Genomic DNA, 26,377 nt, shown 5'->3' with positions numbered 1-26,377 from the left:
CCCGGCCCGGCCCTCCCTCCGCGCCTGCGCACGGCCCCGCGCGCCCCGCCCACCGCCCGCGCTCAGGGGGGCAGGGTGACGTCACCGCCTCGCTCTTAAAGGGGCGGGGCCGCCCGGGAGGGTGACTCGGGGTTTGCCGCAGCGCCGGGAGGAGGGATGAGCTTCCCGGAGATGGGCGCTCAGCAGCGCTCTCCCCCCACCGGGCCGGCTAAGGACAGCACTGCCCTGAGAAAGATTCCCCCCGAGGCATATTTCCACCTCTATCTCAGCGCTGTTTTCGCCCGCACTCCGAGGGAAAAAAAAAATCAAACACAGAGCTGTTGGGAACGTCCCCCAAACTCCCCAAGGAAAAAAACGTACATATAGATACGGGTGTTGGAAACCTAAGTGGTGCCTCTATTCGAGCCAAAACAAGGCATTTTCAATCTAAAAAAAAAAAAAAATAAAAAAATTAAAAGCCCCAAACCAAGCCCTAAAACCTTTAATAAGCCCACAAAGTGCCTGCACAGAGGGCTGCATGAGCAAGAGGAGGTGACATCCCGCCTGAGATATGCCTGATGAACTTTCTCCTTTTCTCCCACTGCTTTAGGACACTTGTCCTCTCGAAACACAGGTGCACCATAGAGCTGCTAACCCACACCTCCTAAAATGGCAGCATGTTTCCCCTCTGTCACAAGACAGTACTCCTACCCGAAACCCAGCAATCACTCCTGAATCCAGCCAGATCATGGCTCTGCTGCCTGCACCACACTGCAGTGATGGGGGTGTTGTCTTCCACACAGGCAATGTTCCTCTTTCTCACTGAAAACAGGATTTACAAAGGAAAAAAGTCCAGTTTCATTCTGATCCATCAAAACCACAGTCAAAATGGAGGCAGGACAAATGCAGTTTAGAGGCAGCAGTACAATACCCCTGAACTACCCTCTTCTTCCCTACCCTCCTACTCTTCTCTCATCCCAGAAGCTGGAAGCCTCACACAGCAGGGAAATGAAGGAGCAGCTCTTCCTGCTCAGCTGGCAGAGAACAGGCTTGGAAGGAATTTCCGAAGTCACCAAGATCTGTCCATTTATTCTCAGCAGGTGTTTCTGAAAATCAGTTTCAAGAGTTTTAGAAAGCCTGGCAGTAACAGGCCTCTCATCTGGACAATGCAGGGACGCGTAACTACAGGAGCAGAGATTTAGAAGTAAATCAGTATTAAAATTTAGTAATTTACTGTCAGACAGGTCAGACAACCAAAGAGGGAAACCCAAACAAACCACACTGCCAGAAACACCAAAGCAGCAGGTGCCACTTCACAGGGAGTTCAGCCTGTTTTCATCAGGCACAGTGGTGGTGTTAGGTGCTCAGGGCTGACACCCGGGCCCCTCCTCTTCCCATTCCTTCAGGATTTAGGTAAGAAGACAGAAGAAAGCAAGAAAACACATAATCCAGGGTCCACCTCTGTTGAAGTCAGTGCACACCCAAAGCCAACAGTGCAGACAGTCCCATCCCTCTCCTGCTGAAGGCCAGATGCACAGGACGCCAGAGGCTCAAATCCAGGAACCAAGAGATCCTGAATCAGATTTCACATAACTCTTGCCTGTTCCAAGGCTGTAACTGCAGAGATCAGCTCAGGTTTATTTTTAGGCGCTCCAGTCCTGTGCCTTTTTTCCAGTAATTCTGATCAAACTTGTTCCTGGAACTCAGAAACAGGTTCAGCTGCAAGACAGTGCTTCCTGCATGTAAGATGTGACTCCCAGCAAAGATACCAGGGCCAGTGAAGGAAGAAATGACAGATGCTGGCGTCACTTTATCATTTTCTACTTTATTACTTCAAATTAACAACCACGATAAAGCTCAAAAAAGTCCAATATTTACACAGGAAAAAAGTACAAAATCCCCCCCAAAGTTCTTCAGGTTTTTTTTTTTTTTTAAATTACAAAGTAATAAAAAGTTTTGCTCTTTAATTAAAAAAAAGAGAGAGACAGTAAGAGGGGTAAATAAATTAGGAAAAAAACAGGGAGGAAAAATGAAGTGTTAAATAGAAAGGGTAAAAACAAACAAAACAAAGACTAACCCCACCCTCCCCGCCCTGCCAACAACCCATCGGCTCCACACTACAGTGACAGTGTGTCTGCTACAGGCCATAGGTCGCAGTGGTGATCATTGTGTTTCAAAGCCCCAAGTGCCACAAAGCAGCTTGAGTATTCCTAAATTATATTTAAAAACAACTAAAGTGGGGGGGAAAGGGGGGGGAGACGGATGGGAGAGGGCAGGAAGGGATTGTGCATGTATTGGTGGATCTTACTTGGGGTTGCATGAGGGAAGGAGAGAGCAAGAGCCATCGCTCTGATAGAACTCCAAACTCCCGTTTCTGTGCGCCCCTCTCTTCTCCTCAAGTCCCACACTCTCTCCGCAGGAATTAAAACAAGTTTTAATTAAAAAATAAAAATAGAAAAACACGCACAGCCAGACGAAAAAAAGACCCCGCTGCAGGGATGAGAAGTATATTTCTCCCTGTATTCCAGCTCCAACGATCCCATCCTCCATGGCACCAGCTGCCTCTCCATAGAGATCCCTCCGTGTGTGAGGACTGCTCGGTTCAGGGAAGGCTGGCACTTCTCCCAACATCCAAGAAAGAAACCGCAGAGAAGCCACCCAAGGAAAGGAAGCCCGAGTCAATGATTAGGCTGTTGCCACAATTCCCCTCACAGCTTAAAATTCGTTTAATGCTCAAGAAAATAAATTCTGTTATAATAATAAAAATCAGACTTCTACCATCAAGTGTGGCTGGAATCTGATTCGCTCCTGGCCCACAAGGCTCCTGAAAAGAACAAAACAAAAAAACAAACAAACAAACAACAAAAAAAAACCAAACAAAAAACTCACCCCCCACCCTGCACCATCCCTTGCCCTCAGATAAAAAGGAGAGCAAAGTTAAAATTTATATGGCTAGAAACCATATGATTTCAAAATAATATTTACAAAAAAAAAAAAAAAAAAAAGCAGGGGAAGATACCCAAGAAGAAAAAAAAAAAAAAAAATAGAGAAATCAAAACCAGGAGCAGAGAGTCAGGAGAAGGAACGGGGGGTAGCCCGTGGGGGCGGCGGTCAGGGCTGGGGGGGCAGCGGAGGTGTTCCCGCACGGCTCCCGCGTTGTCAGCTCCTCGGAGGCGTCGCGCTGGGGGACGCAGGTGGCCCTCTCGGAAACGGCTCACACCAGCGCGGGGGCACAGCTCGACTCCTCATCGTTGGCAAAAAGAAATTCTGTTGGGTTTTTTTGTTTGGTGTTTTCTTTTTTTTTGTCTTTTTTTTTTTTTTTTTTTTTTTTTTTTTTGTTTTTTGGGTTTTTTGTTTTTTAAAAGAAAAATACAGTGAAGACACTAGAAAGAGAATTCAAAAGAGAGAAGAGACATTAGGAGAAAAGATTCTTCCCAGCACTTCCAATGCCAGCTGGAGCATAACAAATCATATCAGCCCTTTCTTCTACACTCCTGCCTCCCCTTGGAGTTACCTTGCCCAGCTACTGTCATTTCCTCTACAAGAGGCACTCACTGGCTGTGCAAAGTCTCACACACTTGATTACATGCTCAGCACCCTCCTCCCCAACACTGTCACACTGCCAGAAAAGCATTCATGAGGAACTAACAAAATGGCTCCCCAGCCCAGCACCTTATCCACCCTCCCTACCCTCCTGGAGAAATGGAAGCTACCTTCACACTTAAAGACAATCCATCCCCTCAAGGTTTTGGCAGCCAACCTTACTCTTCCCTCTGAAGCCAAAAACATCTCAAAGTAAGATGAAAGGAAAGGAAATGTACCAATCCCCCACAACATCAGCAAAGTCTTAACCTAAGGCTTTTTTTTCCCAGCAATTTCACCCTTGGGGGTTCCCAGGCATAGGACAGGCTCACCTAAGCAAACACTGGTCCAGTGGCAATTGCTCCTCACTTCCCAAGGTGATCAAATGGCACACTTGTCTACAAAAGAAAAAGAGTTGCTAAGGGTTGGAGAGGAAAAAGAAGACACCAAAACAGAGAGGCTGCACGTTTCTTTCAGGACATTCTTCCTCCCAAGAGTTTACTATTCCACTCCTCCAAACCACTGTGGTCTGGAAGAGAACCAGACAAAGTCTTACTCCAAGCAAAGCAGAGCTAAGATGACAGTACTGAGCACGGCCTCCAGAAAATATGTAACTGAAGAGTGAAGGTGTAACTTGGTACCACTCCCCTCACCACACTAGAAGCTTCAGGCTCATGTCAGCTCCAACAGATCAGCCAAAAACTACTCTGGGGCCCATAGTACTTCTGGAGTATCCAGTCCAAGGCCATGAACATGGCAGCAGGGACTCACCTGTGATGCTGAAATCCGTGACACTTCTTGCCGCCCTGTGAGGTCAGATGAGGAGACGTTGGCAGGAGCTCCTCGGTGTAACCTCATGCTGACCTTCCGCTCCCTGTCCACTCTTGAGATTGCTCTGGGGGACGTGTTGCCTGTCAGGGCAGAGAACCATCGAGGCAAGAATATCAGTCAATGATTTTGGTTTCTAGCCGACAGCAGGGGTGGAACTCTCCCCAAGCTCTCCCATCCCACTCACCGGACTGCTGGATTCGGGAGGTGGGGGTGGAGGCCATGGGCTCAGTGACATTGCGAAGACGGTTGGCAGTGGCTCCAGCAGGCGGGCCAGGGGGCAGCGCTCGTGTGGCTGACCCTCGGAGTTGCCCCATCCTCTCCTCTCGTTCGTGCTCTCGCCGCTCCCGATCCATATCCTCAGGGTTCCGGGCTGCTCCCTGAGGAGAGAAACCCCCACACCACACATGGCTGTCAGGCAGGAGAGATAGCAGCAGCCCCGGACAGAAAACACATGGTACTCCATCATGCCAAGGAAGTGGAGCTCCGTCCCCAAAACATGGTCTCCCCCCACTATCTTCCACTGCACCAAGAGAGGACCTCATTCTGTTCCATGAAGAAACAGAGAAGAAAGCATATGGTACTATAGCTGTTACTGGAATCCACTGTCCCACCTCCAATTATAGTCCTCTCCTGAAAAATTATCTCTACCTACCTATAGCTACAGACCAGACATACTCACTAATACAACAGTAGCTATACCCCCAGTTTGCACCAAGTAACTCTGCCTCTCTTCACTCTACCCGTCCCCTTTGTCAAGTTGTTCACCAGGGCTAAGTACAAACAGCAGGCAGTTTCCAACTTTCCTTCCCCTCCCCATGATAAAAAACAACTCCCCTCCAGCCCTTTTGCCACACACACTCACAAATTTAAGCATGTTCCAGTCAAAGACGTAGTCGTAGGAGAAGCCTTGGCGGTGGAAGAGGTTGCGGAAGAGTTGCCGCAGGTACGAGTAGTCAGGTTTATCATCAAACCTCAGCGAACGGCAGAAGTTGAGGTATGTTGAGAACTCAGCTGGAGAGAGCAGAGAACAGCTGGCTGTTGAACACCATCCAACCTCCCATGCCCTGCCATGGAGCCACTGCAGCATTTCAGCAGTGGCTTGCTGGACCAGGACAGCACACACACAGAGCTGTATAACAAAAACTGAGCCTGCTGGTTTGGTTGCAGTGCTTCAGCCACTTAGAAAACCCCATCCCTATTTTTACCACAGAAAATGCTCACGCATCTTTGTCGGTTTCTCCAAGCAAGACTTAGCAAGTCCTGCAGAGCCTGCTGAAGGACAGTAAGAATGCAGGCCTAAAGAAGAGGTGGAGGTGAGCTTTGGGAATTTTAGCTCAAATCAGAAGTCCTCCTAGTTCAGTAGTCTATCTTAAGCAGTAGCCAGAAGTAGACAGCTACAGAGGAGAAAGCGTGAGGCAAGCATGTCTGACACTTCTATTAACATTAGCCCAGCTCCCACCTACTTTCAGCTCCAGGAACTTCCTGATCTGGATGTGGTTTCTGACTATTTAGTAACTCTCCACGAGTCTCTCTTCCATGTACTTGTCCCATCTCTCCTTGAACTCCAGTAAGCTTTAAGTACCCACATCAACTTCTGGGAATGAGTTCCAATACTACTATTACAGTCTACTACTGGCTGTGTGAAGAACCGCATCATTTTGTTTTGAAGCTAGCAGAAACCAGCTTTGTTTCTCTTCCAATACAAAAACTGGGGCCACCAAATAATTGTCTCCCACTCTGACTTCTGCAGGCATAGCGAGTGCATAGATTTCTATCATCTCTCTAATCACCTCTTTTCCAGGTTCCAGCAAACTTGTTACTTGTGTAGAAATCACCTCACCTCGGTTACCCTCTTGGCCCTTTCCTGGACCGGTTTCCAGGTCTACCACATCCGGGATGGACCAGAGCTACTCAGTGCACGCAAAGTGCAAATAGGCCATGGGCTTATGCACACTGTTTGCACAAAATTGCTGTGCACAAAATCTCTGTTTCCACAGAATCACCTATTGTAATTGCAACAGCTCATTGATGAGCGGCACTGGTCAGTCAGAGTCTACTATTGTGCAAATGATGTGAGGACCAAGACTTCTCTCTGTTCTCACATATATTACCCATGTTTACCTACAAAGAACTCCAATTGCCACTTCACTGCCTGGCTATTTCTGGGACTCTTCATTAACCAGTAAAAACTCAGGATCACCAGCGTACCTTCTCAGCTCATTGTCCATCCCGCTTCCAAACTGCTACTGAGGTCCTAAAGATCCCTCTATCCCTCTCAGGACTCTCACGCCCTTACTAACATAAGGTTTCACTCTCCACAAAAACACATTTCCCCCTTCTGAATCAGAACTGTACCACCTGTTATCCTTCTCATCACTGGTGTCAGCAGCACATCCTGGTCTGGGGTACCAGGCACTGCTCTTTAGGATTCAAGATTCCATGGGGTTTCAGCAGGTGAACAAGCCAAGCAGCAGACAGGACAGCCATCAAGACGAGAGCACTTACAAGGGTACCCTTTGCAGAGCACCTCGATGGGCGTTGACATCTTTTTCTCGCTGATCCTCTCGTACTTTTGGCGCTTGGTGGCAGCCTTGAGGCCCTGCCAGGGCAGCGAGCCCAGGTTGAAATACATGAGCACATAACCCAGGCTCTCCAGGTCATCACGGCGACTTTGTTCTGTGAGAAGTTACAAAGGGGCAAGGAGTGAGCAGCAATCAAAAGTACTCTGGCAATCACATAGCTTTGGTGCTAAACACAGAACAGAACAATCACTCCTCTCTCTTCTTTGGTACATTTCTATGGATAGACAAACTTGTAGAAGACATTCCAGTGCAAATTCCTGCGAGGACGGTCATATTACAAGAGTTAAAGTGCTCCTCTCCCCATATGGCCCCACCCACTTCATAACTAATGACTCTGACTACCTCCTCACTTGGACAAGCCTTAATTCACACAAGAATTTAACAGCTCAAGAAGTGCTGCAGCAACACTGCCTACTTTGCTCTTCCCAGTCCCAGAGGAAGGGCACCTACACTTCTCCACCCAGAATGATTCTTCAACTCAGGGATTAGTCATGACAGAGGTAGTCACAGAAAGACAAGTCTAACAGAGGTAAGCCCAACACAACCCTTTCAAACACATCTTCTAATTAAACTGCTGATACTCTTTAGGCAGGGCAGAAACAAGGAACTAGGGACCCCTTCTAGTAGTAAACAACTTTGTTAATTGTTTAGAGGAGTCTAACATGTAATACTGTGCAAAGATGTCTTTCCAGCTTGGTGGCATTTTTCAAGCTGTGGAGGAAAGGGGCATACTTTGAACAAAAGGTTCCCCTCCAAATAGGAAATGACTGTGTAAATGGCAGCACTACCAACTCTACTAGGAGCAAGGGTTGCCCTTAATATGCTATTGCAAGGGCTTGCTTTTAGATGCTTACTTATGGAACAAAAAAAATTGCCTCACAAAAAAAAAAACCCTTTCACATTGAACTTGTTCTCTGGAATAGCCAAGCCATTTTAAGTTTCAAGCTAGCTCAAGATGGATTTGATGCAGAATCTCAACAACTGCAAATGTTGACTGGTTAACTTGTGAAACTCCTCCCAGCTCCTCCAACATGCTTGCAAATTCATCTATAAATCTTGCCAAGAAGCTCTTGCCCTTGTTTTCCTCCCAAATAAAATAAACATTTTGGAAAAAGTACTTTACATCTCGAGTAGAACAATCACTGACACAGACAACAGGCAGGCAAAATATGGCTTGAGGGAGAGCACAGGGATAGAGGAAAGACTAAAGAGAATCACCTATTAGATTAATTCACTACTACAGCCCATTTTGCTGGATTCAGTGCTACATCCTAGAAAATGCTGCAGATTATGTGTTGGTCTGTGGGTTAACTGTCAGTATCAGTTACACGCTACCACCTGCCCCATTCAAAGGCCAGTAGATCATTACAGCTACCCCTTATTCTGTTAGCTGAGCTAAACCCTGACAAAAGAGTAGCTTGTAGCAGGTCACAGATACAGATGTCCAGCTCCTGAGGGTCAACATGGCTCTTTCTTCTTTCTGCATCTCTCTCATAGTCTCCTAGTGGTTTTGAGAACTGGAGGCTTGCTTGGCAAGTTAAAACTACTGAGAGGGAAAAAAAAAAATGGAAGCAAAGGGGTTGCAGAAGAAAAGGGTCTTATTCCTTCATAACTGAGAGAAGAGAGCCTTTGGGTCAAAGCACATGAAACACCATAAAACCCCCCAAATTCCAAGACAGGAGTAGAGGAGAAAGCAGCCCTGCAGATCCCCAAAGTGTTTTATTTTGAGCATGCAGAAATAACAGCATTTTTTGACCTCACTAACGTACTGCCTCAAGTTGCCCACTTTAAAGGGGCTAATACGTCCTTATCTTATCAGGCTACTGCCAAGGATAATTACATGATTGTCTGGGAGATGCTTAGATGCTATGGAGGGAGCAGAGAAAAGAAACTGAGTTTGCATTTGGCCTCAGGTTGGGATATGTGTACTCTCAGAGGGCTGCAATTACTCATCCTGCATATCAAATAAACAAAACCGAACAATATTTGGTAATGACCTACATCCTTAGACAGGAGGCATGTGGAGTCAGAAGGCACACCCAGGGCCTGAAAGTACAGGAGACAAGGGTAATCTCAGTCCTGCAATCTGGCAGCCCTTGACTTATCCATGCTGTAGCTTTAAAGCGTCTAACTGCGAATTCTTGTCTAGAGCGTGGTAGTGCTCTAGACAAGAGGAGTAAGGAAAGGCAGGGCAGGAACCAGAGAAACCTACTGAACAAGCAAATCAGCCTTTCAGGAATAAATCACGATCTCGCCTCCAAAATCTTGCTTGAACTCCAAACTGCTTAGGGCAGGCTGAATAACACACCTCTACTTGTGTGAAGCACAGCAGTTTTGAGCACAGTCACCAACCCTATCCAGAACAGGATATGTTCTGTGAACATATGCCTGGGCACAGTCCTAGCGATTTGGGGAAGGCCTGAATTAAAGACTTGAGATTAGGGAGCCTGAAGTCATTGGGAGATGCTACAAGGCCTTAGTGAAGGTGATGAGAGGGGTTACAAAACCAAACTGGGAAGCTAACTAGTATCCATTACATGCGTGCAAACACACCTTAACTGTGCCTTAACACAGCAACATGGTCAAGGAAAAACAACTGCAAGCAAAACACCTAATTATTAAAATTCCGAATGAATAAGTGTTTGACTGCGTTGCAGCCCCAATGTTTAGTACCTCACGTACTGTGGCAATTGTAGCCCACTTAAACAATTTCACTGAGATTCAAATCTATGATAGGCCTGAAGTATCAACACGATGGGTCACAGATGTGCAGCTACCTCAAAACATTGTAGCAGTCTTTCATCTGTAACCCTAACTGCAAGATCCTGATTTAAATCTTGGATGATTCTGAAGGACAGCAGTTCCTACATCCCGTTTCTTTGTTTCATCTTCAGTTACTATTACACAGCTCCCAAGCTTAATTATTTCTTTTCCCTGGCCTCATATACCAACATTCCCAGGATACTAGATAACATTAGATAGTAAAGAGTTAGAAATAAAACTTTACCTCAACGCACCAAAGAAATACTATTTAGTATCACTACTTTCCACCTTTAGAAGTCTGACAATCAGTGACTAACACTCACACCATCCCTGGGATGCAGGAAGAAAAAAATCTCACTTTGCAGTTTGAAAAGAGAAAGAAAAATACAAGTAACGTGAACGCATGCTCAGAGTAAGTTAGTCCAGAAGCTGGATTACAGTCATGACCTGTGATACTTCCTCTCTCCATTTTATTTCAGCTTCTCAGTTTTCCTACAACGAGGGGGGGGGAAGGTTTGAAAGACAATTTTATGAAAATGTATTTTTCATAAGACACTCATCCTTTCCTCCCTCCCTCCCAAAACCTCTTCCAATAGAAACACAAGGTCATCTTCCCACACAAGCCAGCACAACCCCTCAAACCCAGCCTCTCACTCTGGAAGCAATCTCCTGCCAGTTCCCTCCTCCCACTCCCAGTGAGGATCGGAGCCAGCCCACACCCTCACTCCCTTCACAAAGCAGGGTCCTCAAAAGCCAAGTCAGGGGTGAGTAGCAGGACAGGAAAAGACATGCTTGGGCAAAGACGGAAGACTGAGGACTGGTTGTCTTGGACACAAAGTTCCTGACAAAACATGTTTCTTTGCAACCTAAACTGCCTTCTGGTCCCTCTGTCCAGAGAGTGTTTCCCTCCACTCTGATTCTGTTCAAAGTGATGCTGCTCCCATGCAAGACTCCCTAGAAATTAGCTGTCTTCCCTGGAGCCAGCCCAGCTCTGCAAGCAGGCTTAATCAAGCAATGTTTTTCTCACTATATACTCAAATCTGATCTTGCATAAGTTGCACTACAGTTCCCCTTTCTCTCCCCACTGCATGGCAACAGCCTTTAAAAACACACACAGAGATCTGGAATGGGTGACAGAGGGCAGGGTGAGCAGGAGGACTTTATGATCTGCACAGCCTACACTGATGCCATCTAGGACACGCACTTGGGAAGGCACTGTCCCCCACCTCCCACCTCCTGTTACCAGACAGAGTCCACCAGGCTTCTTCCAAGACTGTCTCCTGGGCACCCTGGGCATCTATTTCAGACTTTACAAGCTACAGTGGGTGCAAGGGACTCTCATCCCTAGAGCATGTGAAAATTGACTGGAATGTGTGAAGCAAAGCCTGCACAGACCAGTGACTCCCCCAACGGCAAGTCTCCAGCTGTGGAAACCCTCCCCAATCTCGCCTCCTACTTTTTTCCCCAGTCACTGGGAAAAGAATGTGTTTCCTCCAGACATTGGAATGTCCAACCCTTAGCTTGCACATTCAAATAAAGGCATTTATTCATTTGCTATTCCTGTCACACGAATACCCCAGCACCTGGTTCCTTCTCTCTCCCTAGAGCGCATTAATGTAACATTAAGACAGAGAGTTTAGTCTCTGAAAAGTCAAAAACTTCAGAGTCATGGTTCCCATGGCAATGCTGCTAACTCACAAATGTGTCTGTCATATACCCTGTGGCGAGGTCTTGAGAAACAGGAACTCCAGCTGAAACCTCAGCACCTTCATCCCCTTTCCTCCAGGCAAGTCATGTAACCTTTATGCTGTTCAGGGGAACTATCTGCAACGTGGAGATAATACATCTGAGACCTGTTGTGCCAAGTAACTCACACCCAGACTTTCCCGAAGCAAAGGGCATGAGGAGAGCGGTGGCTGTGCTCAGACTCATGGCATATGCAATTTGCCCTAGGATTACTGTTTAGACATTGTTTGTTCGTCCTGACACACAAGCCAAGCACCAGTAGTAAAGGGCTAAGTTGGGGTGGGATGAATAATGAAGTCATTTGAAAACCACAGCCAGACATTTAGCCTCTCGTGATCAGTTCAGGCAGAGCAGGCACACACATAAGAATCAACAGACAGAGTAGTGATAATTATTTTGTGCATGTCTCCTTGTGGCAGTTTCCATGGCTGTGGAAATCTTGACTGAGAATTCAACGGAGAGTCAGTTATATATATGCAGGTCAAGCCAAAATACAGAAGGCCAACTTGGAAAGCTCTACAAGAAGTATTTTTACAGCATGGAGGAGGTCAGGAGATCACAGCCCACTCTCAACACACAACACTCCCCATTTTTATATAAATAAAGCATTTTCCATCTACAGCTATACAGTATTAAACAAAGAAGACAGTGGGAAACCACTTTATTTTCTGCAGGTCAAATATTGACTCCAGATATCTGAGAAATATCTGCAAGAGGGGAGAGTGCAGGAAAAATGAGGTCATGGAATCCTGTGGAAGCCGCTAGTTTAAAAGGTTTGAGTTCCTTGCTCTGACTTTCAAATTCTCAGGTTATACATTTCAGAAGAAGGTCTCCCAGAGACACAAACTGAGCTGTAAACACAGTAGCTATTTTCCTGGGTTCACAGGCAAGACAGCTTCCGTGTTTCTGCTCCTCAGATTTGCCAGTTAATAGCAGGACCAAGTCAGCCTGCTCAGAACAGACCGTATGGTAACTAAGGAAGCCTCATACTGAGAACAAAGTTTAGCAAAAATTTAGCAGAGGAAGGAGGTCAAACACCGGAAAGAAGCTTTTGGTCAGAGAACAGAAGAGAAAACTGCAAGAGGTTTTCAACTGTGTTCCTCACACCCACCAGGGGCTGATTCCCAGGACAAGAATTTGGGTGACTTCAGGAGGTCTGAGCACGGTGGGCACTAACCTGGTCAAGGTTTTTACAAAACCTGGGATGATGGTCAGCACCAGTGCAAGACCTGGCTGAGCTCTCAGCATGCTTTCCCAGCCTAGTTTCATTACCACGGTACTAACCATAGACACTGAGGGCAGAGCCCTACCTCCCTAAAGCTGCCTCAGTGGTGAACAGGGTAGTGTGGTTCACAGACACACAGGTATTTTGAAGAACCATGATAGCCAGTTCTCAATCACAAAACCTGGATGTCCAGCCAGCTGGAAGCCTTCCCTCATTCCAGCTTCCTGCACACTTTCAGCAAATGGCTGGCCCCACCTTCAGTGGTGGACTATATTGCAGCAGGCCTGTACCTCCAGCTCTGACAGCTACAGAATAATCACTGATGAAGGTGCTTGGGAGTCAACAAGAAAGGTTTCAATTGCACACATTCCTAAAGGCGCAGTGCCTATGAATGTCTCCTTTACACATCTAATCAGCCTTCAAAAATTGTGCAAGGCAGATTCAGTAGCCGCAGAGTCACAGAGGTCACAGCCTTGACGCTCAACAGGGTCCCACTGCACTAAGCGGTGAGTGCACAAACACACAAACTGGTAAGACAATGTCTGTCTTCAGAAGCTTGAAGTGCCACCAAAGGCAGGAGGGGTAACACAGGTGTAGCATTTCAGTTACTTGCCCACCATCTCAAGGCAGGTCAGTAGCGGAATCAGGCACAGAACCCAACTCCCTCCTTCTGGGGACACACTACCTCCCCTAGAAAACCCCACCAAGGGGAAACAGCAGGCTCACCAATTCCCAAGTGAGTGTTGATAGAGGCATAACGGGCTGTGCCAGTCAGATTCTTGTTTTCCCGGTAAGGGATGTGCTGGTGGGTCCGGGCATCTCGGTACTTCTTGGCCAAACCAAAATCAATGATGTATACTAGGTTGCCTTTTTTGCCGAGGCCCATAAGGAAGTTGTCTGGCTTTACATCCCGATGGATGAAGTTCTTGGAATGAATGTACTCAATACGGCTGATCTGGAGTGGGGGATAAATAAATAAATTGTGAGACAAGCAAGAAAAAACCTACCTTAACTGCATCTGCTAAAAATAGTACCCTGTCCAGGACACTGACCTGTCAGAGTAGGGAAAAGGACATTTCACAGAGAATATCAGAGATGACAGCCAAGGAAAAGACACCCTTTGGAGGCTGCAGGATCTGTAGATGGAATTCAACCCTGCACACCAGCCCAGTCCTCACTCTGGGGAGGTCATCATTAACGCCACAAGGAAGGGTGGGAAGCAAATCTGCATGGACTAAAACTTTGAGCTTCAGCATTGACAACTGTCAGCTTTCAAACTTAGACAGCCTGGGAAGGTAGGGCGTCCATCCACAAGAGCTAAGGGTCTTAAACACAGGGCATGGGCAGTTGAATTGAGATACGTAGTGATGCCAATCATTCATCATGCAGGCAAAAGTATCTATGTGTGCAACACTAACACAGGGTGAGCAGCAGGGGAAGGAAAGAGAGATGGAGATCGGGAAAAGTCATCAGTGTCTAGGTTCCAGGCCCCCAACTTCCTCAAGAAATAGAAAGCTGGCAGCCACTTGTCACTAAATGAAGAAAGCTTGGGATATAGCAGTTCTTAAGCAGAGGAGATGGGAGGGGAAAAAAAAAAGGCATGGAAAAGGAGAGTAGGCACAAATGCTTCAGAGGAAACTCACCATCTGGTCTGCCAGGAGCAGAACTGTCTTGAGACTAAATTTGCGGGAACAGAAGTTGAAGAGATCTTCCAGGCTGGGCCCCAAGAGCTCCATCACCATCACGTTATAGTCCCCCTCTGCTCCACACCACTTAATGGAGGGGATACCCACTGGGGAAAGAGAAAGATTAAGCCCTCGGAACAGAGACTAGATGCTGCATCCCCTGCTGAGAAGATCATATGTAACACCAAATCATTTCTTTCCTAAGGCCCTCCAGAATAATTTCCTTCTTCAACCACTCCCCCGGCCCCATCTTCTCCTCCCCATCTCACCTCCTCCCTGCATCATCTTGTAGAACTTGCTTTCAATGTGGAGCTGGGGATGCTTGGTTTTGACACATTCCAGTTTGATGGCCACCTCTTCACCAGTTGCAATATTGGCTCCTGCATAGAAATGAGAAGTGAAATGAAGATTGCGCAAGCTTCCACTGAAGTTAAACACTTTTAACAAGGCCTGTAAAAATGCCAAAACCTTATGATTTGCCCTGAGATTTATTCTCTGTGACAGAAATGAGATTCAGCCACTTCATAGAGAGTTTCCAGCGCTGCCATTTGCAAACGCAAGGCCAGAGAAAGGCATGTGAATAGGAAACCAAGTCTGACCCTACAACCCAGGCTAGAACAACAATCTTGCAACATGTTAACTGCTTTGTTATCTCAAAAAGTACCAGACTTTGGGAGGTCAATCTGTACGTATCAACAGTACCTAAGCTAAGTGGAAGTTGTAGCTGCCTCTGATCATATAGCCAGACCCTGAATGCAAGTCACCCCCAGGCAGTGATACAGAGTATCTCTTCCCTAGCAAAATTACTAGTTACCTCAGTTACATCATTTCAACAGAGCCAATTAGTTCAGGAGAAGACATTACTTACATTCCCAGCTATCTGTTTTCTCCGCAGCCCTGACCTGCTCAATACAGACAATTTCTAAGTCCCCAGCTTCTCCCTCTCCTGAGGGCTTCAATAATACCTTTATCTTTTGCCAACACAGAAACATTTGCTATATCCTAAATTAGAAGCGTGAAGAAATAAACTGAATCCAGTCCTGAATTAAGCTGCCCAGACACCTCTGTTGAAGGGATTGCTAGATACTTTGTGACGACACTAAATCACCACCCCACACACTTCTCTCTAAAAACAACCGAGCTGCCAGCTGTGAAAGCCAGCACTCTGGTCCCAAAGTGCACTGTCAAAGAAGGAACAGGCTGCTCTCTCCCTCATAATAGCTGAAAGGATTCCAGATGTTTCACATCATCCTAAAATGGAAAGAATTAATATCTGTACACAGGTCACGGGAATGACACTCAAGTTTTGCTTCTCCCCCCCTCCCGCCATGCCGGCCTCACACACACACGCAGACAAGCCCTTCCTCGTATCTGGAACTATTAGAAGTTGCACTCAAACACAAATCAGAGAGCTGCTCTGATCATGAGCAGCTTGTGAACACTGTCATAAAATAAACTACTCCAGAACACGCATGCCAAACATGAGCTGGAGTCAAAGGTGACGTTTTGTAGATATCCCATAGCTAGTTTTAGTAGGTCTGGCTAATTTGTACCTCCTGAACCCTGTGATAAGACTTTAAGAGTCCACAAGGACAGCTGCAGATAAATCTCTCCATTTATCCTCTTTCCCACACCTCCTCCAGAGCCAGGGACCAAAAGAAAAAAAAGGAATTGTTCACACAACTGGATCCCTTCTCCCCCTGGATCCTAAGGATCTCCTGTTGAAGAGTTCTGGCTTGTACACAAATTTAGCCAAGAGCTGCCTGCTAGCAAAAAGACATAATCTAGATGCTATAGCGCCAGGTCGAGACAGACAAGCTGCTAGGAATTTGTAAGAGAGCAACAAAACTGTTCGGGGCCTAGAGGGATTGATTTACTAAGAAAGATTAAAAGAGCTAAATATGTAACATAGACAAGAGATACAACCAAGAAGGGTGGGGAGGAAGAATGGGACATGACAACAGTCTGCAAATATTTGAAGGCTGTAAACACTAAGGAGGGAGAGGAATTATTTAGGGTGCTATAAGGGAGGGGAAGGAGGAGCAATGGGATTAATTTAATAAGGATTTTAACACAGGATTCAGCAGAAGGGAAAGCCAAAAAGCCATCCTCAGAGGTAGAGCCAATGGTTACTTTTGAAAAGATGCTGCCATTTTCCACTTAAAAACTCCTGGCCAGAAAAACAAGTCTACATTTCCTTCACTGCACCACAAGACCCTTCTTAGAAGCATCAGGAGTGCAAGGAGGAAAAAAGCAGGAAAAGGGACTAGTATCTGTCTTTTAAATTAGTGTTCAATCACTGGCCCTCAGTCAGCATGGAAACACTCAGGACACCCAAAAAAGGTAAGAGTGCTTCCTTCCCTCATTCCTTTCTCTTTCCCCTGCTTTTGTGAAGACTTTCCTCCAAATCCTCTGAAGCAGCTCGCTTATCCATTTCCCAGGGGAAATTTTCCCCTCTCCTAATCCATTTGCTGACACACAAATATTGGTGAGTCTTTCTGACTTTTGGCAGCGTTACCATTTTGAATGAATGCTACCCCAGAAGTTGAACAGTGGAAACATGAATGAGTTCTCATCTCTACATTACCATGGGTGTTTAGGAAGATGATGATGATGCATCCATCTACTAGGCTGTCTGCAGGTGGGGAGTGTTATCTGTGGGCACATAAAGCTCGAAAAGGGAAAGCAGGGGTAGGCATCAAGAAGACTTAGATCCTTCCAAATGTGAACATGCCACTTATATGTGCTCAGATGGCCCTCAGCCCCACACTCTCCATAGCCCAAACACAGGTGTTAGTCTCTTAAAAAAAACTTAAAAAAAAAAAAAGAGGAGACAATCCTGTGGCCTAGAAAAACAAAGGTGGAATCATAGCCTGGTTTGGGTTGGAAGGGTCATTTAGTTCCAACCCCCCTGCCATAAGCAGGGACACTTTTCATTAAACCAGACTGCTCAGAGCCCCATCCAAACTGGCATTGAACACTTCCAGGGAAGGGGCATCTACAACTTCTCAGGGCAACCTGTTCCACTGCAACACCACCCTCACAGTAAAGAATTTCTTCCTGGTATCTAATCTAAACCTGCTCTCTTTCAGTTTAAACCCATTCCCTCTTGTCTTGTCACTAAATGGTCTTGCAAAAAGTCTCTCCTCACCCTTCTTGAAGGCTCCCTTCAGGTACTGGAAGGACAAAATTAGGTCACCTTGAAGCCTTCTCTTCTCAGGCTGAACAATCCAAATTCTCTCAGCCTTTCCTCATAGGAGACATGCTCCATCCTTCTAACCATTTTCATGGTCCTTCTAACCATTTTCATGGTCCTTCTCTGGACCAATCAGACCTACTGAGGAGCTATTCTCTGACTGAACACTTTAGGCTTGCTCCATCCCCAAACCCTGCTGTGTCTACAGGTTCCTCCCTCTACCATTTCTTTGCTAGAGATCCACTCAGATCGAGACCACCACAAGTGAGGAGGGAATCCAAGGGCAGGAATCTCTCTGGTCCTTTGTTCCATGCTTTAACCACCATCTTTTCTTAAAGATACAAGTACAAAAGCAACAGTTCTCTGCTCTCTTTCTAGACTGGAAAGCACCGTGTTTCAGACAAATGCAGCAGAGTCTGCAAGCTTCAGCCACTTGAGAGACGTATGTAGGATCGGGGATAATTCCTAACATCCACCCCCAGTCTCGCTCCGCTGTGGGGGCTGCACAAATTCAACTCATTCATCATGAGCTCTTTGAAACGGGGCCCCGGGGACAGAGGATGTCACCGGCTGAACAGGATCTTTTCAGAGTGGAAGCCTGACTGCATGCTTGATACAATAAACACCGCCCTCCCTGAGCACAGTGGCAACAGGCCGGGGCCCCCACTCTCCCCACCACCCGCTCCCCTCTTGACAGCCTGTCGAGGGAAGAATGGAGGGCTGGGAACAGATGGAAGAAGGCAGATAGGGTGAGAGAGAGTTAACAGGCCAGGAAACAAAGGGAAGGCACTCCCCTCCCAGCAAGGGAGGAGCCTGCCACCAGGAACTGTCCCCAGCCAGCGCAGGTCCCAGCATGCTTTGTCTGCCCAGCTCCTCTTCACCACCAGTGTGCATCCCAGCCAGATGATTCCTACCAGGTCCAGCTACCCTGCCCTGCCTCTTGGCCAACACCTCTGACAAAGCACCTCCCTCCGACAGCCTAAAAGTACTGGCAATTCCTCTGCAAACTGATTTTGCTCTTCTGAATGAGCAATTTTAGAGGTAAATGGGTTAGCCAAGACCCCTCGGCAGCATGATCTCATTTCCCACCCTCCCAAATCAATGTAGGCAGAATATCCCCGCAGCACATCTATCCCCCAAAGTATGCATGGAAGGAAGGCATTGTGCTTTAAGCCTCAGCTGAGCAGTAACACAGTCCATCCTTTGTGTCTACCCATGTAGAAATCCAAGTTTCCTTCTGATAGAAAAAAACAAAAACAAATCCCGAAGAGCACAGCACGCAGCACCCACTGGTTACAGAGCAGGTGAAGGTAGTAACATTCTGAAAGAGAGAAGCTGAGGATAAACCATACAGCCCCTGCTCATCCCCAGAGATAAACAAGGCTTGTCTGTCCTTGCTCTGTCTCCGCACCATTATCAAGAGAGAGAACTGTGAGGTGAATTTAGTGCAGGAGAGAAGTCCTCGTGAATGAGTCCTTCTGTCTGCAGAGCAGGCTGTGAGAGTACAGCATGAGCACAAGCGTCCTCCAGACGCACCATCAGAGAGTACATGCCCGATCCCTCCAGGCTGGGGAGTCACCCAGGCTCCAAGAAGTCTCGCTATCACTGCTTCAAAACATGCTGGCTTGCACCTCAATGAACATCATTGGCTTTGATACTGCATTCAAGTAACTTGGCTGAATCCCTCTGTGCTCACCACACTAGGGCACTGGGGCTTCCTCTGCCTCTCATGTTGTTTGGTTACAGGCAAGGCGGGCACAATCCCCTCACCAGAGCCTGTTTTCCACGCCTGCTCTGCACAGGTGGATGACCTGTTATGTGGTGCAGAGGAACACAGGATCAGGCCTTTCCATTCAGTACCTCTTTTCTTACCCCACGTGTACCCCCAGATGTTTTGCAAGATCCTGGCAATTTATGCTGTCCTACAGAGGGTCTGGAAGGCTTCAAGCACTACCATAGGTGGAAAATGCTGTGTCTGGGCTATCAGACACTAACTGGCTGGAGGGTCACAGAGGAGTGGCATACAGGAGTAGGCAGCAGTAAGGCAGCACACAGTGGAATTGGGATCCCAGATCCATTATTTATCATCTTTGTTCACGCTCTGGATAAAGGTGGCAACAAAGCCTGTTACTGATGATTCCCACAGGACACTTAATCAAGAGAGGCTGCCAACACCAATCAAGAGAGAATAATAAAGCAAGAGGGAACTGGAGGTAAAAGCCAGAGGTTGAAAACAGACGGTGATTTACGAGCACAGGAAAAAGTAATCTGAACCAGAGGTATTCAACAAAAGGGACTCAGGGAGGGATGGGAAGATGTTGGAGATCCTAGAAGACATCTTCTACAATATAGCTGACAGTGTGCTAAGGCCAATTCTGCAACCTGATAGTGTTGGTGATGGGGGAAGCCAAGGAGACCCAAAGAAGCCTATGCAGAGGCATCACATTACAGATCACTGGAGGGTAGTCCTTCATTGCCAGGCACTGGAAATGCCACACATCAAATGCAGTGTTGGCTCCAAGCTGCTCAGCAGATGGACAAACTAGGAAAAACTGAAGGAGCAGCAAAAGAGAAGAGTGGTGGATGTACTGGGAAGCAAAATACAATTCAACCAAGCAAATTAACAGTCAAGGAGCACGTGACACACCCGTAAGTCCCCAAAGTTTGCAGACACCAAGAGAGAGGGCAGTTGTTCTGCTGGCCTGCAGGACTACAACTAAAAAGGTAGTGGGGAGAACCAGATGACAGGTAAAGCCACACCAACTCTCATGGAGGGATCGATCAGGCTACTGGGTAGTCTCGCCACTCTGGCCCCACATGGTTTGAGCCAATAAAAACATGAGCAGGCAAAGCATCAGGGAACATTAGCACACATCAGCACACTGGCTTGGAAGAACTTCTAGCCAGGTAACCTGCTGCAGTAACAGGAAACCCAGCGCCTCATGGGCTCCGTCCACTGAGCTCCCAGCTCAGGTCATTCCAGACATTAACTCTAAATCCCATTACAGATCTAACAGATCTAAAGCCCAGGAGTTCAACCACACCAGGCTCTCCGACCTGTTTTACAGCTCCTGGTCTCTGACCTCTCTCTTAAAGGTCCAGATCACTTTTTCCACTACTAATCTTCCCAAAACTTTATTCCTTCTACCCTTGAAGGGACAGCTATGCCCTTCCTTTCCACCACCCACTCTTTACAGAGTTAATACCCGCACACACCCAAGCTCAAGAAAAGGAAGTGAGAATGCTGGAGCAGCATATATGTCAAATATGTCCCAAACAGTCCAAATCTAAATCAGTCTAATCAACTACCACCGTGTCTCCAGCATCTGCAAGGCAAAGCTGAGCTCATCCCACTTTCTTTGCCATCAGAAGACAGGTAGCAACTAGCAGTATTCCTTGAAGATCTTTTCTCTTCTCCACCCCCTCCAACCTTACATGGTGCCCACAAATACCAACAGGCAAGAAAAACAACCCCGAAACAATGATGCAATTGAGAAAAACAACCTGGCAGGTAGAAGGACAGACTCTCACACTCACCTAGGTAAATGTCTCCAAATGAACCGCTGCCAATCTTTCTGCCCAGCCGGTATTTGTTCCCTACTCGAAGCTCCATGGTTCAGTCGTGCTGAGAAAAGAAGCACAGAAAGCACAGTGTCAGAGCAGAAACAGGAAGTGAATCATGTAACCCTACAGAAGAGACCTCCCCACTTCACCCAGAGGCTGAGTACAGTTTTAAATCTTGAAATACATCACTTTCTACATAGCCTCTATCACCTCTCCTATCTCCTGAACATCCAGGGACAGCATGAGCTAGAAATGCTGCAGGAACACAACCCTCTCAAGCATGTTTTCCATGTTCCCATTATTAGAAAGAAGAATTCAATCTCTTCCCTATCATTTTGTTCAGAGACTGGGGAGGGGATCAGGAAATCTCCTCTAAGAAGGTTTCAGTGGATGATCATGCCACACCACTGTAAAGAGGTACTGCTCCTTGTACCCTACAGTACCTGGCACCAGGACAGAAGTAACCTCATGAGACACCAAAGAGGACAGGCATAAAAAACCCTATGAGAAGAAGTTGCTCTCTGGCCCAGCCCTAGTCCAACCACCACTCAGTGGTGGTGAAGCATAGGACTCAAGAGCTGCAAGAGACAGACAGACTGTATCACTCCTAGGCAGAGGCTGGCACAAGGGACAGGGAGGAGACATCTTGCTGAACTGAACCCTTCGAGGCACTGACTAGGAACAGCACTTGCTTATCTCCACAGGCTTCTGCTGATGGGATCACAGCCTCCTTTGGTCTACGTGAGCCTTTCCATCTCTGCTGCCTACCTAGGTGTGCTGGCTGTTTGTTTTTAGCAGCTTGGGCCTTTCCTCATCCCTTTACCTGAGGTGATTAGCTAACCCTTTGACCTGATATACCCCATCAACATGCCCAGGCTTAGCCTCCTCACCTTCCACAGAAAACCAACTAGGTGGAAGGACCACAGCCAGAGATTGTTCTCCCTGCCAATCTCAACTTCTGCTGCTAAACACCTCTGCCAAACACAGTTCCAGCAGTTCACCCTTAGCAGACCACTTTCCCTCGCCCCTTCTTATGGCCACCAACTTATTCTAGGAACCACATCTCTTCCTAAGACAGCCAGTGCGTCTTCTTTTAGAGGGATTTGCCACAGTCCTAATTTATGCAATGCCACGTTATTAGCATACAAAATGCAGACACAGAGCCTGTTGGGGACAGGAAAGGTGAGGAATGATTCATGTTTTCACAAGTGGGTGAGAGGAACTTTCCCTTGCTGGAGCTTGGTGGGAAGGAAGCATCACTGAAGGAAAGAAGGGAGGAACAGCCTTGTGAGACAGAAGTACAAAAAAAATAATCCCAGCTACAGGATTCTGGGCATACTATAAACCCAGAGCTGCTTCTCCTGCCCCAGGAGATGGGATTACAGAAAGAAGAATGGACGGACTGTAGAGATGTACAGGGAAATAATCCTATCAAGGCATTCAGGGGACATTGTGAACCCTGAAAGCAGAGCTCCAGTCATCAGGAACCACACACAAAACACTTAGAGGTGGAGTCTCCTCACCTAGTATTTACTTATGCATGTGGGTTTCTGTGCATCTAAAGTCTACAAAACCCTGTGGCTATTTCTGACTTTCTTACTACAAGGAATGTAGGCAGAGCCTTGGGAACCAAACCAGGAGGCAGGCGGACCTGGGCGAGGGCACAGCAAACAGACATGATTTTTATCCGCTGCCTGCTGTTCTGTATAACCACATTAACATACATCTGACTTGCTTACACTCCTACTCCAATAAACGATCAAAGGTCTGTGTCCCCGGGAACCTGTCACACCACTGTCAAGAAGACAGCTCTCGAACCTCCTTCCTTCATGGTGTGTTTACCCAGGCCTGCGAACCCTGAACACTTCCACTTGAGTCAAACTCCCAGCTGGGGCGAGCACAACCGAGCACACGGCAGAGACTGGGCAATAGGTCTCTGCGGGGTCTCCTCTGCACCAGGGCACAGTGGATACTGCTCTGCAACACCACAGCCCCAAGCCTAAATTCAGTCCCACCCTTCTGGGACAGACAGGAGCCAGGTTAAGAAGAGTTTCTCACACATGGAGGCAGCAACCCTTCTAGCTGATTAAGCAACAGGCTCCAAAGGGGAATCTAAAAAATGCTCTGGGGCGCGGGGGTGGAAGCGGGAAGCAGGATAATGGAGTAAAAAAATCATGGTCTCGCACAGCTGTCATTTTGCCTTATCTCCCCCCCCAGCACACACATACAAGTGTGCGTAGAAAACCTGGGTGGAGGATAGCCAGGGAGCAACAGCCTGGATTCATGGTCATGGGGCAGGACACACATCCCACCCCCTCAACAGCTGTTCCAGGAGTTCAAACACCTATCATATTTGCTTCTACTTCACACACGTACCCCCACCATCTACAGCTTCCACTCCTATAATCTGATCTTCAGGTCTACTGTCATAAAGAAAATTTTACATATAAAATATATATTCTTATATGTGACATTTATATTACTCCCTATATATTATTTATATGTGTAAAATCTAAGACATCCCTCCTACCCACCCCCCAGCAGGCTTAACCCCCCCAGCCCTGCCACCCTTCCTGCACTCTACAGCCAAGGCAGCATTCCCAGGGGCTGCAAGGCAATCATTTAGTTAAACCATTTAGTTTTCCATAAGGGATTAACACACATACAACCTCAAAGCGAGTGTGTGCTCTGCATGAGCGTTTGCATACGTGAATATCCAATACTACACAGCCTCAGAAAAATAATAATACTATCCAGCCGTCAGCAGTGCTTACACACACACACCATTTTGCACCAGCCCCTTTTATATAATATAAAATACCCACGTACAGGCACAAAGGCCATTATATAAACACACGATAAGAGTTGATACCACACTGCTGTGCCAGATACGATGGCGACCAAAGATGCAGGGAACATCTTGGGCGGGGGGAGGGGGCTGGGGAACAGGAGGGCCACCTCTGTCCCACCCGAGGGGGTCAGGAATGAGAAGATGCCCTGTCTAGCAAAGGCCACGCAAAACCAAACCCACGGTTCCATAATGGAGGCTGCCGATCCCAGCACTGCTCTGGCTTTCAGTGGAAGTGTGGGGAGTGGGGGCTGCTTTGCTCATAGACCATGGAGGCTTTACACGGCCTTTTTTTTTTTTGGCGGGGGGGCTGGGTATATGAAGGAAATAAAGGAAGAGGCTGGCAAAACAGTAATTTGAACTGGCTTAAAAATGGGATGTAAAAAAGAAAAAACCACCGTTTTGATTGAAATGCAAAACATCAAACCCCTCCAGACCCTTTCACACTTACAATAAGGAGAGCAGCAAATAAGGTGGGGGGAGAAAAGAAACGCCATGCACAGAGCATTTGGACTACATCTGAGGAAGAAATAGCCGCAACAGGAAAACAGGGAGGGAGGGGGAAACAAAAAAAAAAATGTCCCTTACACCCCCACCCCCTACAGGCAAAACACTACGCGAAGACAGTCGTACCCGGGCTGTTATTTTTCCGGGTAGGTAACAAAAAGCTGCCACCCCCGGGAACGGCGCTGAACTTCTCCTCATACCCCCCCCCCTCGGCCCCGGCCGCGGCCATCGACCCCCGCCCGTACCGAGCCCCCACAAGACGAAACGCCGACCCCTACAACCTCCCCCCAAACGCAGACACCCCTTCTCCCCCGAAACAAGCAAAGACGGGGGTTGGGGAGGGAGACAAGGAGCATCAGTGAACGGAAGGGGTGGGGGGTTTAAATCATCCGGGGGGAGGCCCCCTGCCGGGACCCCCGCAGTCCCCCGCCGAGAACACACGGCACCCCCCTCCCCGATCGGCCCCGCCGGCAGCCAGGCAGGGCCCCGGCAGGCGGAGAAAGGGAAGAAGGGGGAGCCTTCCCCCTCCCCCCCCAATCTGCCAGTGGCGGAGGGGGCGACCCCCTCCCCGCGCCCCCACAAAGGGGCTTTTGTCCCCCGCCGCCCCCCCGGCCCGGCGCATCGCGCCCTGCCCTCCCCTCCCCCGCCCCCTCCCCCTCCCTCCGCGCACACAAAGAGCCGGAGGGGCCGCCTTTCCCCCGGGGTTTGCGCCCCAAGATGAGGGCGGGCGCCCCCCATACCCACCCTGACGGGAAGGGGGCCGTGTGGGGATGCTGCTCCGCCGGCTGTCAGGGGGCCAGGCGGCCGCGGCGGGGAGGATGACGGAGGATTGGGGAGGGCTGGTGGCGGCCGTGCCCGGCGCGTCCCTCCTTCGCTCGGCTCGGCGCGGCGCGGCGCTGCCTGCCGCCTCCCGCCCGCTCGCCGTCCCCTCCAGCCGGCGTGTGCTCGGCACAGCCCGGCGCTCACCCAGTTTCCATTGAGCCCCGGAGCCAAACCCACTGATGTCACCCAGCGCAGCCCCGGCCCTCCTCCTCCTCCGCCTCCTCCTCCGCCCGCCGTTAAAGGCGCAACCGCCGCCGCTCCCGCCGCCTTCCCGCCTGCCGCCCTCAGCTTCGGCGAGGGGGGCACACACACGCACACACAAACACACACAAACACACACAAACACACACAAACACACACAAACACACACAAACACACACAAACACACACAAACACACACAAACACACACAAACACACACACGGGCTGGGCTTTGGGGGGCGCGACCCCGCTGAAGGTTTCTCCTCATTGGGGCAACAGCAGGGTAGCCCCACATGGGGATGATCAAACCTGGGTGCTGGGTGCCATCGCATTGGCAGCGGATGCCAAGCAGGGGTCCACCAGGAAGGCCAGTGAGGCATCAGAACCACCCTAACCCCACAGAGAGGGTCAGGGCTCCTCAGCCCGCACCCCTCAGGAGCAGGAACACACCTTGGGTGGAGCACTTGCAAATCCACACGAATGACGAAGCACACATATAAACCCTAACCTGGATGGACAAGGTCCATGGGGCACCCACCAGCAGATAGGTGCAAAGCTGGGGGTACCCCACAGCCCCCAGGGTGTTTGGGGGCCAGGTGGCCACAGCAAGCCCCAGAGCATCTCTGAAAGCCAGCTGATTTAGGGGAGCAGCCATACATCAGACCTGTATGGTGGTGTAGGAGCAGACCCCAGGACAGGGAAGTATTTGCAGGCTCCTGGGAGGTTGGGACTGGACGGACAAAGGAGGATGGAAGTGCTGTTTGAGCTCTGGGAGCGGGACTGTAGGAGAGACTGGAGGCCAGTGTAGGGTGAGCGGAAAGGGAATAGCAGTAGGACCTGCAGCTAG

General features: G+C 48.3%; 1 protein-coding gene across 2 annotated transcripts; it reads right to left on the bottom strand.

Annotated features, from left to right (window-relative positions):
* Positions 1–2,395: 2,395 nt before the first annotated feature.
* On the bottom strand, positions 2,396–25,539 carry CSNK1E (casein kinase 1 epsilon). Of its 2 annotated transcripts, none has more exons than XM_027715146.2 (11): positions 25,475–25,539; positions 21,127–21,214; positions 14,663–14,773; positions 14,352–14,500; positions 13,435–13,663; positions 6,898–7,068; positions 5,255–5,403; positions 4,577–4,769; positions 4,333–4,472; positions 3,894–3,959; positions 2,396–3,362 (listed from the first exon to the last, which is right to left on the bottom strand). In XM_027715146.2, exons 2-10 carry the CDS (start codon positions 21,200–21,202, stop codon positions 3,927–3,929), a joined length of 1,251 nt encoding a protein of 416 aa, XP_027570947.1. In that variant the 5' UTR covers positions 21,203–21,214; positions 25,475–25,539; the 3' UTR covers positions 2,396–3,362; positions 3,894–3,926. The 2 variants fall into 2 exon arrangements, with proteins under 2 accessions (XP_027570947.1, XP_027570946.1); XM_027715145.2 differs by lacking the exon at positions 25,475–25,539 and adding an exon at positions 25,253–25,468.
* Between the last annotated feature and the right edge of the window lie 838 nt (positions 25,540–26,377).

This window comes from Pipra filicauda, unplaced genomic scaffold, assembly GCF_003945595.2.
Source record: "Pipra filicauda isolate LSUMZ 115617 unplaced genomic scaffold, ASM394559v2 scaffold384_size681814_pilon, whole genome shotgun sequence".
Lineage (NCBI taxonomy): Eukaryota > Metazoa > Chordata > Aves > Passeriformes > Pipridae > Pipra > Pipra filicauda.
The sequence above is the reverse complement of the archived record's forward strand: the minus strand, read 5'-3'. Positions and strand labels throughout refer to the sequence as shown.

Excerpts from the sequence above, each read along its gene's own strand:
- CSNK1E (XM_027715146.2), bottom strand. The coding sequence starts at position 21,202 with ATGGAGCTTCGAGTAGGGAACAAATACCGGCTGGGCAGAAAGATTGGC. Across the intron at positions 14,501-14,662 it reads CAAGATGATGCAGGGAGGAG|TGGGTATCCCCTCCATTAAG; the intron begins GTGAGATGGGGA and ends CTCTTTCCCCAG. Across the intron at positions 3,960-4,332 it reads CACGGATTTCAGCATCACAG|ACAAGTGTGCCATTTGATCA; the intron begins GTGAGTCCCTGC and ends TTTCTTTTGTAG.